This window comes from Orycteropus afer, unplaced genomic scaffold (genome assembly GCF_000298275.1).
Source record: "Orycteropus afer afer isolate SDZICR_OR568_19922 unplaced genomic scaffold, OryAfe1.0 scaffold00025, whole genome shotgun sequence".
Classification (NCBI taxonomy): domain Eukaryota; kingdom Metazoa; phylum Chordata; class Mammalia; order Tubulidentata; family Orycteropodidae; genus Orycteropus; species Orycteropus afer.
This window is the reverse complement of record NW_006921612.1, coordinates 4,677,333-4,693,103: the sequence shown is the minus strand read 5'-3', so window position 1 is coordinate 4,693,103 and position 15,771 is coordinate 4,677,333. Positions and strand designations below refer to the sequence as shown.

The following is a 15,771-nucleotide window of genomic DNA, read 5'->3' as shown; positions in this document are numbered from 1 at the left end:
AGGTCTTTTTCCCATGCATGGAGCCACTGCTTGGTTTGAACTTTTGGTTAGCAGCCAAGAGCTTAACCATTGTGACATCAGGACTCCTTATGCTGATACACAGGGTTCTGCTGTTCTCAATACTTCTTTTCTTGAATACTTTATTGTGGTTTGGGTGAAAGTTTACAGGGCACATTAATATTCCATTCAACAATTTATACATTTTGTTTCATGACATTAGTTGCAATCCCCTCCATGAAAAAGCACTCTTCCCATTTCCTCCCTGGGTTCCCTGTTTCTGTTTGCCCATCTTCCCTGCCTTTTCCTCCCTTCTGAGCTTTGTTTTTGGGAAAGTGCTGCTTTTCTGATATTGTATGGTTGATTGTTCTGAGGAGAACATTTCTCATGAGTGTTATTCACTTTAGAGGCCTCAGTACTTTTTCATACTTATAATTTAAAAAAAAAATTTTTTTTTTTTTTGTAACTTTCAAAATGGATCTCAGTGCAATCCTTGCCCATTCACCTGCCCCACTACACAGGGAGAGAACTCAAAGCCATCCATGCCCCAGGCCTCTGCCCTGGGGCTCCTGCTCGCAAGGCCAGCTCTCCCAGGGACACTAGCTCCCAGCAGAGAGTAATCAGGAGCTACATCGAGGGGTGCCAGGAACAGGACAGTCATAGCCTCAGGTCACAAGGGGGCATCTGGAGGAATGAGCTAGGGCAGCCAGGTCTTCAGGGAGGAGAAGCATCTATAGTGAGGTGAGAGCTGGCCCATGAAGGCTAAGGAAATGCCAACTGCTCTCAAATGTTGCCTTTCTGTCACCAAGCACTGACCCCCAGGCCCTGTTGTTGTTGTGGTTGTTGTTGTTATTGTTATGTGCTGTCAAGTCGGACCTGACTCATAGCAACCCCTCCTTGGGTTTCTGAGGCAGTATCACTACAGAAATAGCTTGCCCAACCTTCCTTCTGAGGAGTGGCTGGTGGGTTTGAACCCCCAGCCTTCTGGTTAGCAGTCAAGTGCCTTAGGCACTATGCTACCACAGGCCCTAGTTCTCTTTATTATCAGGGGGACCTGAGAGTCCTGATGAGGTGACCCTAAAGGGGTCTCTGGAGACTTTCAGGTAGCCCCTATGGGAGTGGCTCAGAGAAAAAGGAAAGGTCGACCGGTCAGGATGCCCAGGAGACCCCTTCTGTGTGCTACAGGGCTCAAAGGCCTATAAACCATTGACCCCCAACAACTCTCATGAAGTGCAGGGAAGACGTCTCCAGGGACAGCAACTACAGTGGTCCTGTGGTGAGGTATGCTAGGGAGGCTATGTCTAATTAGAATATTATTCCATTGAAAGTAAAATAGACCATGTGGAATGGTTTCCACCAACTGGAAATCTGCCTAGCTTCATTAGAATCACAGCATGTCCGAGCTGGGACACACCATTTTACAGATGAGATGACCAAGGCCCAGGAGTAGCCTGCCTAGGCTCTCATAGGTTGAGATGGATGGGCTGGGGTTAAAATTCTTTGCACTCTCAGTTTCAAGCCTTTTTCTCTGTATTTAGGGACCTGCGTTTAGATCATTTGGAGGCCCCTGAGAACTTAATCTGGAGGGGTGAGTGGAAGGGGCAGGAAAGAATGGGAAATGGCAAGAAGCCAGGAGTTAGAAAATAATAGAACACACTCTTGGTTACCAGCCCTCCCCTGCTGTCAGGGCTCCTGGGTGTAGGCTACGAGGCTGACGGGGAAGTTGACCTCTAGTACAGGCTGGTCCGTGGTGGCCCCAGTGATTAGTCTTGTGAAAAATGTTTCTCTCCAACAGATTGATTGCTGAGGACAACGAAGGTGGCCTTTTCACTGTAACTCTGTTTCGAAAAGTGATTGATGATTTCAAGACTAAGGCCAAAGAAAACAAGTAAGCAAATAAGCACTTTGGAGGCTTCTCTGGATTTAATTTTTCTCCACTTGGGCATCTCTGCTCACCAGATACTTCCTAATGAAGATCTTTACTTGCTTATTTTAAGGTTCACTGTCCGTGACTTTTACTATGATGAAAAAGAAATTAAAAGGGAAAAGGAAGAGATGAGCAGATTGCTGTCTGATAAGAAGCAACAGTATGTGAGTATCTGAGAATGGCTGGCTGGATTTTTATACAAGATGTGGAGCAGGGGCCCCCACACCAGCATTTGCCTGGGAAGAGACCTTCCTTGTCCCCAGCTTCCAACCCCCATTGTCCCCACTCCCTTGGGCTCACACCCTGCAGGCCCATCTGCTCTCCTTGGGCCACCAGAGCAGGGTGTGGGGAAGGGGATGATCAGCACAAATAATTGTCAAGTCTGAGCAGAACCATGAGCCAAGCACTGTGCAAGACACTTTCCATATATGACCCCACTGAGTCCTAAGGATGACCCTTTGAGGAAGGGACTATTAACCCCAATTTGCAGGTGAGGAAATTGAGGCTCTGAGAGGTTAATTAATAGTCTTTCCCCTGGGTCAAGGACTCTGCCTTCCCCTCATCTGAGGTTAAGCAGTGCAAGTCTGGGGCATCCGTGCTTATGAGTCACGGAGTCCCTGCCTGGGAGAGTGCCACTAAACACTCAGTGCCTGTCTTCAGAGATGTGGCTTCTAGGGAGTGGCACTAATGTGACATTCTCTATCACCGGCATCTGTATTTACCTTCCCTATGTTCTTAGCAAAGAGTCGGTGCTTATCTGTGCAACTTCCAACAACAGCCACTAAGAAACTTTATTTAAGCGGGCATCTTAGTTCAACAGGGATAAAATCAGACTCATTTATGAAATATGAACAGTGTAGCCTTGGGAAGGTCCCTCTACCACTCTGTACAATAGGGACATTCAAGACTTAGTGTCCCCCAGCTGCAGAGCTAGTCTAAGCCAGGTGACTGGGGGAGCCTGTCTGTGAGGAGTGTTTTCTGGCCCCTCTCACTCATCCTCACCATCGAGGCTTCTGTGGAGTGCCTTCCTGTTGAAACTATCGCTACAAAGAGGAAGGGAAGAATGAGTAGAATGTACTTCAGGTCTCTTGGAGAAAAGTCTGTGTATAAAAAATGTAAAGCTGTAAGTATGTGCTTGAGGTAAAGAGCAGTTGGACAGCAGATTCAGACCCAAAGTGCTTTTTACATGGCTGTTTGTTTGTGGCCTTCTCTGAGATCTGATGGGATGGCCCGGGGTGTTCTGCACGTCCAGTTTGACCTCTCTCAGCCAATGGCCCTTCTCCCATCAACTGTCCACCAGGAGTGAACACCAGCCATGAAGCCCCCAGATGGGGTTCTCATAGAACCCACCTGGACTAGCTATCCTCCATTTGAGTAGAAAAAGACAACTGATAACATAAAAGTTCATTTCAGGAATTTTAGACTCTTGGTGATGCAGTGGTTGCTAACCAAAAGGTTGGCAGTTTGAACCCACCAGATGCTCTGAGGGAGAAAGATGAGGTAGTCTGCTTCCATAAAGATTTACAGCCTTGTTGGGGAAGTGTATAGACCCTTCCTGGACAGAAAGGACCACCTACACTGTGTCAGTCCTCAGGGCAAGCTGCTGAGAGCAGTGGCCACAGATGCCACAGAGCAAGGCAGGAAAATGGTCTGTGACATTGTAGAATGGTGTTCAATGATGAGGGCTGAACCCCAGTGGGTTTTCTTTCTCAACTTCAGCTAACTTGAAAGCCTAATGACCTATGAAGTCTCCAGACACTCTCTTTAATTGAAGCTCTTCCTTTGTTGCTTTATCTTGACCTCAAGAGACCCCTATAAGATCTCTGTGTTGGGAACCAGATAATATAGCTTTCACATGTATCTGGTCTGGGAGATGCTGCCTGCAGGACAGGCGGTGAAGTAGGGCCTTTGACACTCACCTCAGACCCCTTGAGGATCAGGGTGATACATAAGAGTCTCACACCTGCCACCTGGGTCTCAGATGTCCAGCTGCTTTCTTCCCCCCAATGTGGTATAGACTTCGGCACTTCCTGCCTCTACCCTGGAAAGCCCTTCCAGGGTCTATTTGTGATGGGAAATGGAGTTCTGAAGGAGACAGAGTAACTCGGAAACACTGAGTTCCTCACAAGGCTGTCACTGTGTGCCCGTGAGCAGAGTCCCATGCTGGGGTCAACTGGGGTCAGCCCTTGGCCAGGCTTCTTGAGAATCTCTTTCCCTCTCTAGTCTTTTGGAAGTGGGTACCACCAAGCTTCTCGCATCCTTTTTGTTACTTGTCGCCCAGAAGGGGTGGGGATGGGTCTGGGTTCTTAGTTCACTTTGAAAGCAAAGGGTGGAATTTTCCTCTGTTTTCCACCTGTTGGCAGAGACAGAATGCTAAAGGCTGAAATGTCCTAAGAAACACGCCTAACTGATTTTCTGCACGTAACTTGCTTATTAAGTGCATCAGTGAATACCAGGGAGGCTCTGTGGACATGGTGAAAGACATCCTGTCTAAGCCAGATAAATGAGCTTTGCAGGCAGGACTGTTTCCACTCACCACCTCTTGGTGCTGTCCTTGTCTGCCAATGGAGGTTCCCAACAAGGCTAGGTGGTGGTGGTGGTGGGGGGTGGGGTGGGGACTTACTCCCTCTGCCTGTGATTGCCTTTGTCTCTAGAATATAAAACCCCAAGACTAACACTCCCCAATGGGCTCATGGCCACTTACCAAATCTCCAATCCAATCATGGTACTGAGTCCTTGGGGTTGGCCAGAATCCCTGAGCTTGCTTCACGTGCTTTTCAGGCGGTGAGAATTATCTCTGTTTGTTTGTGATGCATGTTTGCTGAAAGATTAATAAATCATTTCTGTGCCTTTAGCAAACTTCCTGTGTTGCTCTTAAAAAGGGATCATCTACCTTCCCGGACCACATGGTTAAGGTAACCCCGCTAGGTAACCCTGATAGGCTCGCTGCGGGGCAGACCGACAGAGAGAGAGAGAGTGAGGGCGAGGGTGAGGTAAGCAACTCCCCCGGGAGCCCTGGGGTGCCCTGGCTCACATCCCCTCCTCATTCAGGCATCTGTAACTTCTGAGACAGCTCACCCTTGCATTTTCTGTTATCCCATATGGCTTTTGAGGTCTGAAATTCAAGAAGCCCACAATCATGGCTTCCTCCTTGTCTGCAGGGCCTCTTTGGAACTGTCCCTTCCTCTCCAATGATGAGTGCTTATCAGCCAGGGTCCCTCTGCCCTGGCTGGAGGTGGCTGCAGCTGGTGACGGAGCAGGGCCCCTGGCTGGGGGTGGTGGTCGGGCAGTTCAGCTCTCTTCCTTCGGCTGCCCTGGCTGGACCCTCACCCCTGACCTTTGCGGGCAGTTGGAGGTGTCAGGTGGGAGGTCAGAGCTCTTATTGGAAGACTATGAATTACCCCAGAGGACTGGCCACACCAGCATTAGTAACAGCTCCTGTGGCCCTGAGGTTTGTGAACAGGTGAAGTGGGGGCTATGAGGGGCTCCCTGAGAAGCAGGCAGTTGGATGATGCCAGGACCCAGGGGACCATTGGGCTGCTGGCTCTGCGGTAGGCTCCTTGACTGGGCAGTGTCAGATGGAAGCCTGTTAGCTGCCTGCTGAAAGCCTTTGAGGTCAGGGGGCTGCCCAGCCCTGCCACCCTGGTTTGTGGTGGTACCACGCATGTGCTGGGTGGCTGGGCTGCTAAGCTTCTCCAGATCAGGGCCTGGATAATGTGATCCTGAGCCTTGCCCAGGGTGTGTCGGACAGACTCCTTCCTCTCTGCTTCTGCTGGCTCCTGGGCACTTCTCCTCAGTTCAGGACTTGGTCTGTCAAGACCCACATCTTCTTGGCCTGGGCCTCATGTGGAGGGTGAGGAGTCACCAGGCTCTCCTGTCTCTGCAGGGCCCCCTGCTGCGCTGGCTCAAGGTGAACTTCAGTGAAGCCTTTATTGCCTGGATCCATATAAAGGCCTTGAGAGTGTTTGTGGAGTCTGTGCTCAGGTGCGTTAAGTTGGCATCCTCTGATCTAGTTCTCTCCTGAGGGTGGGGAGGGTGTCCTTTGCCTAGTAGGTGCCTGCTGGGGTGGGAGCTCCTGCCTTGCCCTCCCTTCCCTGCTGCCCCTTCCTTGTGCTCCTGCCTCCTCTAGACCTTGCCCGTCCATCCTGTCCTCTCCCATCTGCATCTGTGGCTTGTTCCCTCCTGGCTCTTGGAAACATGCTGGAGTGTCCCCAACCCAGCTAAACTTCCCCTCAGTCGGCCTCCACCCTGCTCTTCCAGTGCTTCTTTCGTTTCCTGTGGTCAGTACCCTCTGCCACTGCCTGGCCTCTGATTCCCAAGGGGCCCTTTCATACCCCTCCATGCAGACTGCCAGCCTCTCTATGGGTCTAAGACAGGCTGGGGTTGTTTTAGCCCTCAGCCTTCAAGGCCCCATTGCAGCAGGAAAAATAAAACCAAAACAAAACCACTATAATAAAACTTAATTTGATTTTTTTTGTGTTAATTGTTGTTAAACAAACGCAAAATAGGTTTACTGTAGAAAAAATTGGAAACTATAAAGCAGAAAGAATGAAGAAGTCACCTGCCATTTTAACACCAAGAGAAAACACTGCTAACATTCTGATGTGTACTCCTATATATATTTAAAAATTTATAGTTACACATTGGACTGACTGGATAATGTTTTGTTCTGTTGTAGATAGGGCCGCTGTGAGTTGGAGCCAGTCACCACCACCTAACAACAATAACATAGTTATATGTTATTTTCACTAAAATGGAATCAAATGGGACGTATTTTTTTGGAGCCTGCTTTTCTGTCTTAATAGCTATCCTATGAACATCCACTGGGCCATGAAATATTTTGGGGTCTCTGCAGCCTTGCACATGCTGACTGTACCTTTCTTCTTGAGTGTGCCCTCTCTCTAGGTTTCTGCAACCCGTGCTCTTCTGGTGAGGCCCCTCTGGCCCCTTAGACTGTCTGTATTGATCTTCCCTGGCTTCTTGCTACCTGCACTGAACACTGCCTCACAATCTCCAACTGCCCATCTACCTGGTCATTGGCCCTAGTGGCATTTTCTTGCCTATGTCTAGGTCTCCGTCTGCTGCCATTTATTTGCCTGTAGCCTGGACCTGGATATTTGGCTCATTTTCCTTTCCAAGCTCCTTCCTCTTGCTTCCATGTTACTGCCAATGGCCCTACCATCCTTCCCATCACCAGGCTCCAAACTTTCGTATCTGCCCCCTCACCCCAGCACACCCCTCCATAAACTTTTTTTTTTTTTGTTTTGCCTTTGCTTCTCTCTTCTATGTCTATTTGTCTCCTTGCCCAGCCTGTGTGGCTGTTGCCATAAGGCCTTTACTGGGTTCCCTGCCTCTAATTCATCCTTCACATGGCTACCAATGTGTGTGTGGTTTTGCCCAGATATAGATCCTTTTCTCTGCACTCTTCACACACATCATATTACATCTTGCCTGTAATGGCAAGGGTTGCTGTACTGGGCTGAAATATGTACTCAAACTGGAGTACATAATGGGCCCCACCCAGATAAACTCTGCTTGCTTCAAAAATCAGTGGTACTCAAGGCCCAAGACAGTGTAGTCTGTCTCCCAGGATGCCCGTTTGCTAAAGAGAGAAGTAAAGATGTACATCATTAGTGTCTTGCTTAAGCTCAGTGTTTTCCCCAATGAACATATGAAAATACTTTTTAAAGCTAACAGTTTATAACATTTTTTACTGTATCTTTATTTTTCCTGAATAGAGATGTAATAAACACTAAAAATTTCAGGTTCAGAACTATACACTGTGGAAAGTTCAAAGGTCCTGGTGATTCCACTCCTCACAGATAATCATGGTTAATGGTCAGGTGCATTTTCAAGATCCTCTTATTCTTCATATGGGATCATTTATATGTAATGTTCTGCAACTTGCTGTTTTCCTTTGCTTTGTATTGTACTCTCTCATATCAGTACATGTAGAGCTACATTGCTCTTTTTGATGGCTTTTTCATATTCCATCATATGGAGGTACAGTAATCTAAGAAAACAGATGTTGAAACAGTAAGTCTATGAGAGCAAACAGATAGGTAAGGAGAAGTAAAATTCACCAGTTTATCTGTGCCTCTCACCTCCCATTAGTCTTTATTTAAAATAATTTATTATTTTTCTTGTTGAAAATATATACATATAGTACACCAAATCAACGTCTACACACATATACAGCTCACATCAATAATTTCTACATACAATTCAGTGACATTGATTTGTCCCTCACTTGTCACTGTCTTCATCTCAAAGTTGTTTTTTTTCCCTACCCAGGGGAGGGGTCTGACTCATCTCTCCACCTTTGTCACCCAGCTCAGGTTGGACAAAGAGTAGGTGCGAAATGTTTGACAGAATATTATCAATGTGGAGATTGTGGATAGAGTGGGAGAACAATGTAGAACAAAATTCAAAACCATAAAAAAGACCAAGTTTACTGGTCTCATAGAGTTTGGTGAGACCAAGACTACAGCACCTTGTTGTTACCCTTCAAGTCTGGAATTGAACTCACTCCCATGGCTTCCAGCCAAATAGACAGGTATATAGGGTGAACATGTACACCAGGTAGGTAAACTCCTTAGAACAATCAATCGTGGGAGAACAGAAGGGCAGTATAGTATTTGCACAGGGGAGCAGGAGTGCATAGGAAAGGACATAGGCAAGAAGAAACTACAGGGAGGAAGTGGGAAGAGAGCTGTTACATTGTGGGAAATCGCAGTCAATGTCATGAAACAAAATGTATATGAACTGCTTTATGGAAAATGAATTTGCTGTGTAAACTTTCACTCAAATCACATTTAAAATATATATAATTATCAATGTGAAGTGGACATGGACTTCAGTTTGAAGATGTGTTAGTTCATCCTCATGGATGAAGTGAACCAGGTTTTTAAATTATGCAAGAAGAAAATGGAAATAGGCCCTGGGTGAGTGGTGGGACTATGATGAATTTCCTGCTTCCTCCAGGTGTAGTCTACCAGGTAGCAAGATAATTATGTCTAGGTACCTGAAGAAGGCTTAGTGGAACAGGTATTAGGGAGTCATCAGTTATAAGTAGCAAAGCCATGCATGTGTGTGGATAAGATCCCCCAGACACAGTTAGTTATACAGAAGGAAGAGTGCCTAAGAGGAACCTGGGGGGCTCCACCATTGAAGGCGTAAGTGGGGGTAGGTAGAAAACTCCTGAAGAAGTCACAGGAAGGAAGGTACCAGGAAGCCTACGCAGGAAGGCATAATCAAGAGTCAAAAGTAGCAAAAGGTTGATTTTAAACGTCCCTTGGATTTGGACATTTAATAAGTCATTGGTGATCTGTCAGATCATTTTCTGTGCAGTGATGGTAGTAAGCAACTATAGTGTAGTGACTGAAGAATGAATGAGATAGGCCATTTGATACTCTCAAATTTGCTTCTAGAGAGAGTGTGAGAGCTCTAGGAAGTTGAGGAAGTTTATTCTAAATCTCAAGATTGAGCATGTTGGTAGCATTCAATGATAATGCTAAAGATTAAAGAGATTGAGACTTGCAGCAGAGATATAGGGTATGGCTACAAATTGTCTCGGTAATGGGATACAAGTTGCAGACTTCCCATCAGATGACCCCAGCAACGAACTAGGAGGCAGGATCCTCGGCTAGGCAATCTAGGAAAGGAGTACGATGGGGCCAAGGCTTACAGAGAGTGGGGAGAACTGACCAGCCATTCCTGGCAGTCATGTTCTGAGCAAAAGTGATGTGTCCTTTGAATTGCTCCAGAGGGAGGGTTAGCAGGACCAGTGCCATCAAGAGAATGAGTTAAGAACTGGAAGGAGTTTGGAAAGGGTGGGAAGCCATGAAGCCAAGAGCACAGGGCTGAGAAAGAGGTCAGGGACGTGGAGGTTTGATGATGGGGACACCACCACCCATTCAGTCAACATTTTATTAAGTATTTATTGAGTGCCTATTATTCACCAAGGACTGGGGATGTAACAGTGAACAAAACAGATGCATGCTTCTGCCCTCAAGGAGCTCACAGACTGGTAGAAAGGAATGCTTTAAAGACCAGAGGCCTTTGTTCAGGGAGAAAGATAAGCAATCTCTCAGAGCCACTTGGGAATGACTATGATCGACCAGGTTGGACAATGACAAAGGAGTGGCAAACTTGAGCCTTTTAAAAGGAAGATTTTTGTGTCCGGGTAGCAGAGTGATAGCAGAGCACTGGTAGGTTTGGAAGGAGCTCAAGAGGGACTGCAAGACAAGGTAATATGGACATTGCAGAAGGAGCTACCACCTCACTGTCCATTTCCCATGGACTTTGATGATCACAGATGGGAACAGTAGAAATGAGGGTGGTTAACTGGGCCATTCTTCTCATCCATAATCTAGCCTATGTACCATGATTGTCATTCCTGTCTATGCCTGCCAGGCTCTGTGGAAATCATCCCTTGACATTAAGATTTAGATGGGATCACATGCTGGCATCCTGCAATCCTGGTCTGTTTCTTTCATCTTGCTTGCCCAGTGTTTTAATAGGAAACATGGTTGTTGTTGTTATGTGCCATCAAGTCGGACCCAACTCATGCAACCCCTCCTTGGGTTTCTGAGGCAGTATCACTATAGAAGTAGATTGCCCCATCTTCTTTCCGAGGAGTGGCTGGTGGGTTTGAACCGCCAGCCTTCTGGTTAGCAGTCAAGTGCCTTAGGCACTATGCTACCAGAGCTCCTAGGAAACATGGTTAGGTAGGTCTTATGCTGGGTTATAATATAAATGCACTAGCATCTGTGGTTACAAATGACACTCTTCCACATATTTATGTTTACTCCATCTTTCTGCAGATCTAATAGATCTCACTATTTCAGTGAATACTGTGCACCATTAGCTGCTATAAAGGAGGACTGCAGAAATTTGAGAGCCAGGGGATAACTTATGATATAGCCTGGGTAATAAAAAAGTAGTAAATGCAACACATCCTGCCACCATCCATTGTTTACATACCAAGTCCATCTGGAAAAACCAGAGTAACTCAAGAATAAAAGGGTATCATGAGAACAGTTTGCACAAGCAATGCTTACAGCATGAAGAAATACACATGATGAGTTCTGAACAGCCAAGCACCTGCTCACTGATGGTATACTTGAAAAAAAGTTCAACCATCACAAAGTGCACGTTTACTATTCAAATAGTACCTAGTATAAATATTTTAACACCTCAGGAATAACTTGTTCCAACAACTGATTCTCAAGTGTATTTAGCCATACAACTAAGTACGTTTAAATATCTTTTCCTTCCATCCAAAAAACTAAGAAGGAACTCACTATCTGGAAAAACCCATTTTTTTCTGCTAACCTCTTTTGGTGGAGAAAACCACAACAGCTAAGCTGGGTTTCAGATCAGTTCTTTTGAGTTAGAATATTCAGTCCAATTGCCTCCATTCCACATGAGCATTTACTACAGAAGTGGTCAGGGTGATGACTGCTCTGCAGTCAAAAACTATTCCTATCAGCAGTGGGTTAGCATGGTCTAGAGATTTTCCATCCAGAAAGAGCCACTAGTCTCACCTTTACCCCATTTTGCTCAACTGAGTTTTACTTTGGTTGCAGCTTTTCATTCTTAATAGAATTTACTCTATTTCTTCATCCATACTTACATCTGGTATAACTTATTTACACATTTTATTTATCTGAAAAGGTATGGACTACCAGTCAATTTTCAGGCAGTGCTCCTACAACCTCATAAGAAGTCATCTACCAAACGTTTAAGAGAAGTGCTGAACTCCATCTTCAAACATTTGGATGAAGTAGCAGCTGCAAGTATATTGGATGTAGGTTTGCAACTATAATAGCTGCATTTCTGTTAGTAAGCTCCACCTTTCTGTATGGGCAATATTTTCAAAAAATGGTATATGCTAGCCTATTACGAAAACCTGTATGTCACAAATGTTAATGGAAAACAAGATAAGGCAGGTGTGTGTATGTGTTGCAGGGGATGACAATGCAAGGCATAAATATGAAAAATTAAAGACATACAGGAACCTGTCATTTATACAACTAAAACACATTACTATGTCTTCTTTTATAGGCATCTGTGGAGATCCCTGGATTACAATTTAATAACCAAGATTATTTTCCTTATGTCTACTTCCACATTGACCTCAATCTTCTTGAATAGAAAAGTCAGCTGGCACTAAGCTTCCTTATCCATGCAAACCACCACAGATGCAGAGAATCGTTTAAATGCCCTATATAATTTAGGTTTTCAGAGAAATTGCTCACAGAGTTACATACAATTGTATTTATTTTTTTTAAGTTACAATAAAGAAATGCTCAGTCCTTTGAATTGTCTCTTCACATTATTCTAACATAATTCAGTGTTTATCATTTAACTTTTCATTTTTCTGTTTCACATAAATGTGGACTACCTGTAAATTGGAAACTTGCTGCTGTATTTCATGCCTTAATGAATATTTTATGAGAGTTTGAAAAATCTTGAGCTAATATTCTCAAATAACCACTAGTGATACTCCAAAAGACAAAACATCAGGCATTAAATGCAGTTCTCAAATGACAATCCATTGTCTTCCATACTATTTTTAAAATGATTTACATTTGCAAATGGAATTTTAAATTGTGGAACACATAAAATCTGTATTGTGGCAGGTATTCAGATGACATCATTTGAATCAAAAGGGTCATTTTGTCCTTTTAAAAAAGTTTATAAGGAGGGACATCACATTTTAATATTAATTTACTGGCTAAACATCAGACTCTGAGTTATGATATGGACACTAATTTCATACATCTGTTGGCATTGTCCAAAATATTTTGTTTTATTCTTTAATGGAAAAAGCCATTAATATTCAATTGAAGGAATCACATTAAAAAACACATATAAGAAATAGCCTCAAAGAACATTCAAGCAGCAGTTAAAGAGATGGAAAAAAATGTTTCAACAAACCATCAGTTGTCTCCAAAATATTATTTGACAGAATACAATCCAATTCACTAGCTACAACAATTCATAGAATTTTTCAATGTTTTCTTGAGATGCAAATGTTCACTGTTGCAGTGTTTTCAAATGACCGATCAAGTGCTACTTCTTGGTTAAAAAGGCCACTGGTAGATCCATCTGATTATTAAGAATGTTCCTTCACTGCTGGAAAAATCCGCTCCCAAGAAAAGAAAACTGAATTTTATGTTGTGCATCTCACAACTCATCTTTCCCTAAGTCATCAAGCTCCACATCACTGAGATCGATATCGTCTTCCACAGGAAGCTGTAAAAACAGAAAACCATCATGAACATGCACTGCAGGGTCTACCCCAGAACTGCATAGGTGAGGGACCCTGAAAGTTCAACTCTGCCTGTTACATAGATGGAAAAGCTGAGGGCACAGATGAAAAGCCATTTTAACATAGCACCTTGTTATTTCTTTAAAATTGAAAGCCATTCAAATTGTCCTTTTAAGACTCACACAAGAATAAATACAAATTGAAAAGCTATAAATTTTGCATTTTTCTAAGACAAAGTAAATGAATTCCAGGTTAAATGTTTCCTTTAGAGGTGATGGTTAGGAAAGCAATGTATTCATTGTTGAAATGAAGTATCTTGGGTGACTCTTGTCAAGAAAATTTAATGCCACAGCACTTTTTAATAGGATCAGAGTGAAAAGTCTTGAGAGAATGTTAAGAAAGATCCATGAGTTTATGCTAACATTTTAGCCTGCCAAGGCTTTGGGAAGTGAAAAAAAGATACAAAAACAAGCCTTAAACAGTCTACTCACCTCACCATCCTTGCCATCCCAAGGTTCTATTGTAGTTATTTTAGGGAAAGCTCCTCCTCCTACAGGTGCTGTAGATCCCCGGCCAAAAGAGAGCTCCCTTAGGGGAAAAAATTAACACGGTACACATCAGTTTATGATGGATGCAGAGGGGTGCTTACCCTCACTTTAAAAAAATAGTGATTTCTACTGTGTATGTAGAGCTATTTCACACCTCTAAGAATACTATATTCCTGAAAAATACCTCATAAACAATTATATTTTCATAAGAGGACAGTAATATAGCCAACTTTGATATTCTTGATTTAAGACTTGGCCTTTGATAAAGCCAGTTTCTGTGAATAATGTTTTAAATTAGCATAATTGTTTTGATAAAATACAAAGTACATAACAGCCATCCAAGTTGATCTAGAACATGGATAAAGCCAGTACTGATATATTTGATTAACAAAATTCTCAATGAACTTAAGACCTCAGAAAGGCTTTATGAAAGATAACTAGTTTCTTAAAACTAAATTCCTTTCCTTAGACTTAGTAGCAAGCATTTGAAACCAGCCCACAGATACCAGCAACTGCCTTCTCAATCATCTATAGATTATGGCAATTCTCTCACACCTCAAGCTTTAAAAAGGTATACCAAAAACAGTATGTTAAGTCTCAATACTTGTGGTATTACTAACATTTCACTGGGAAGATGTATGCCCCCTCCCCGGGGGACACTTGCCAGTGTCTGGAGACACTTATCATCATCACAATGGTGGTAGTGGTGGGCATCTATTTGGTAGAGACCAGGGATGCTGCTAAACATTCTACAATGTACAAGACAGCTCCCTCCACAGGAGAATTATCCAGCCCAAAATGTCAACAGTGCCAAGAAACCCTGATTGTGCAGTTGTCAGTTCTTTTCAGAAAGCAAGATGAAAAATACGCTCTAGAAACCCACTTCACCATTAGTCACTAAACTGCCAGTATTAGCACAGGATAGGATCCTGACTCACATACACTGTGTGGGCAGAAAAAGGTATTTAGTGTAGTACTCGTAGTATTTGATGCAGTTCTATCTAAAATTTTTGCCAGAATGGCTCAACTTACTATCAAAGCAAATCCAAGCTTACAAAGGAAACACAAATCCATGAGAGTAATAAAAAGATAGACAGTGGTTCTATTCTTACTAGTTTCATGTCCTTAATCAGGTCATTCATTAACTGCAAACATTAGCCTCTTCAGCTATAAAACACAGAGATGGATCTGCTACAGGACATTTGGTGGATAGTTTGGGGTTCCTTATTTAATGTCAGTAACAGTAGCAAACACAAAGATGCCAAACCTTCCTTTAAATAGGAACAAGAGTCTGAGAGGATTATGACTTCAGGGCAGAGTTAACCAAGTTTTTTCAATACTTCTATAAATGATGCTCCTCCACTCCCACTATTTTGTTTTTAGGGTTAAATGCTAACAGATACATCTACTGCTTAATAAGAGACTGGGCAAACATAGTCCCTGCTTTCAAAGAAACAGAATACCCACCAACTGATGTAAGATTCAAGTCCTTTCTTTACTTCTTGGTGCATAATACACAATTCCATACTTGTATTTATACTAGTGACCTGTGAGTCCTGGGTGGTGTAAGTAATGCACTTGCCTGCTACTGAAAGAATTGAAGGTCTGAGTCTACCCAGTGGGGCCTTGGAAGAAAAGCATGGTGATGTACTTCCAAACAAATGAGCTCTCAAAAGCCCAATGGAGCAATTTGCTCTGACACACATGGGACTGCCATGAGTCAGGATCAACTTAACAACTGGTGAACTAAGTGTTAATATGGTTTGCCTAAATATAGTAAGCAAATTCTCAAGAAGTCTAGATGACATTTTTCCAGGAGGGGTGCAGGAACAATTTATGCTGTTTTGGGCTGATCAAAGTTTTTAATTGCTGCCACACTAAAAATGTTAGTTTAGCCTCAAGGTTAACTGAATTCTTACTGGCTCTTTGAATAAGTACATATTTGCACTAATAGTATTTTTGTTGTTGTTGTTATGTGCCATCGAGTCGGACCCGACTCATAGCGACCCCTCCTTGGGTTG

General features: G+C 43.5%; 2 protein-coding genes across 2 annotated transcripts in view; one reads left to right on the top strand and one right to left on the bottom strand.

Moving 5' to 3' along the window:
- Nucleotides 1-12,082, top strand: part of ATP6V1C2 (ATPase H+ transporting V1 subunit C2) — an 83,284-nt gene extending 71,202 nt beyond the window's left edge. Inside the window, exons 9-14 of the mRNA XM_042783669.1 lie at nt 1,793-1,885; nt 1,995-2,088; nt 4,780-4,917; nt 5,811-5,908; nt 11,603-11,735; nt 11,993-12,082. Coding sequence (XP_042639603.1) covers nt 1,793-1,885; nt 1,995-2,088; nt 4,780-4,917; nt 5,811-5,908; nt 11,603-11,735; nt 11,993-12,082 — 646 coding nt within the window. The remainder of the gene's footprint in view (nt 1-1,792; nt 1,886-1,994; nt 2,089-4,779; nt 4,918-5,810; nt 5,909-11,602; nt 11,736-11,992) is intronic.
- A 1,035-nt stretch (nt 12,083-13,117) lies between these two features.
- Nucleotides 13,118-15,771, bottom strand: part of PDIA6 (protein disulfide isomerase family A member 6) — a 40,439-nt gene continuing 37,785 nt past the window's right edge. The window contains exons 12-13 of the mRNA XM_007935092.2: nt 13,694-13,790; nt 13,118-13,186 (exon numbers count right to left, since the gene is read on the bottom strand). Of these exons, the coding sequence (XP_007933283.1) occupies nt 13,118-13,186; nt 13,694-13,790 (166 nt within the window). The remainder of the gene's footprint in view (nt 13,187-13,693; nt 13,791-15,771) is intronic.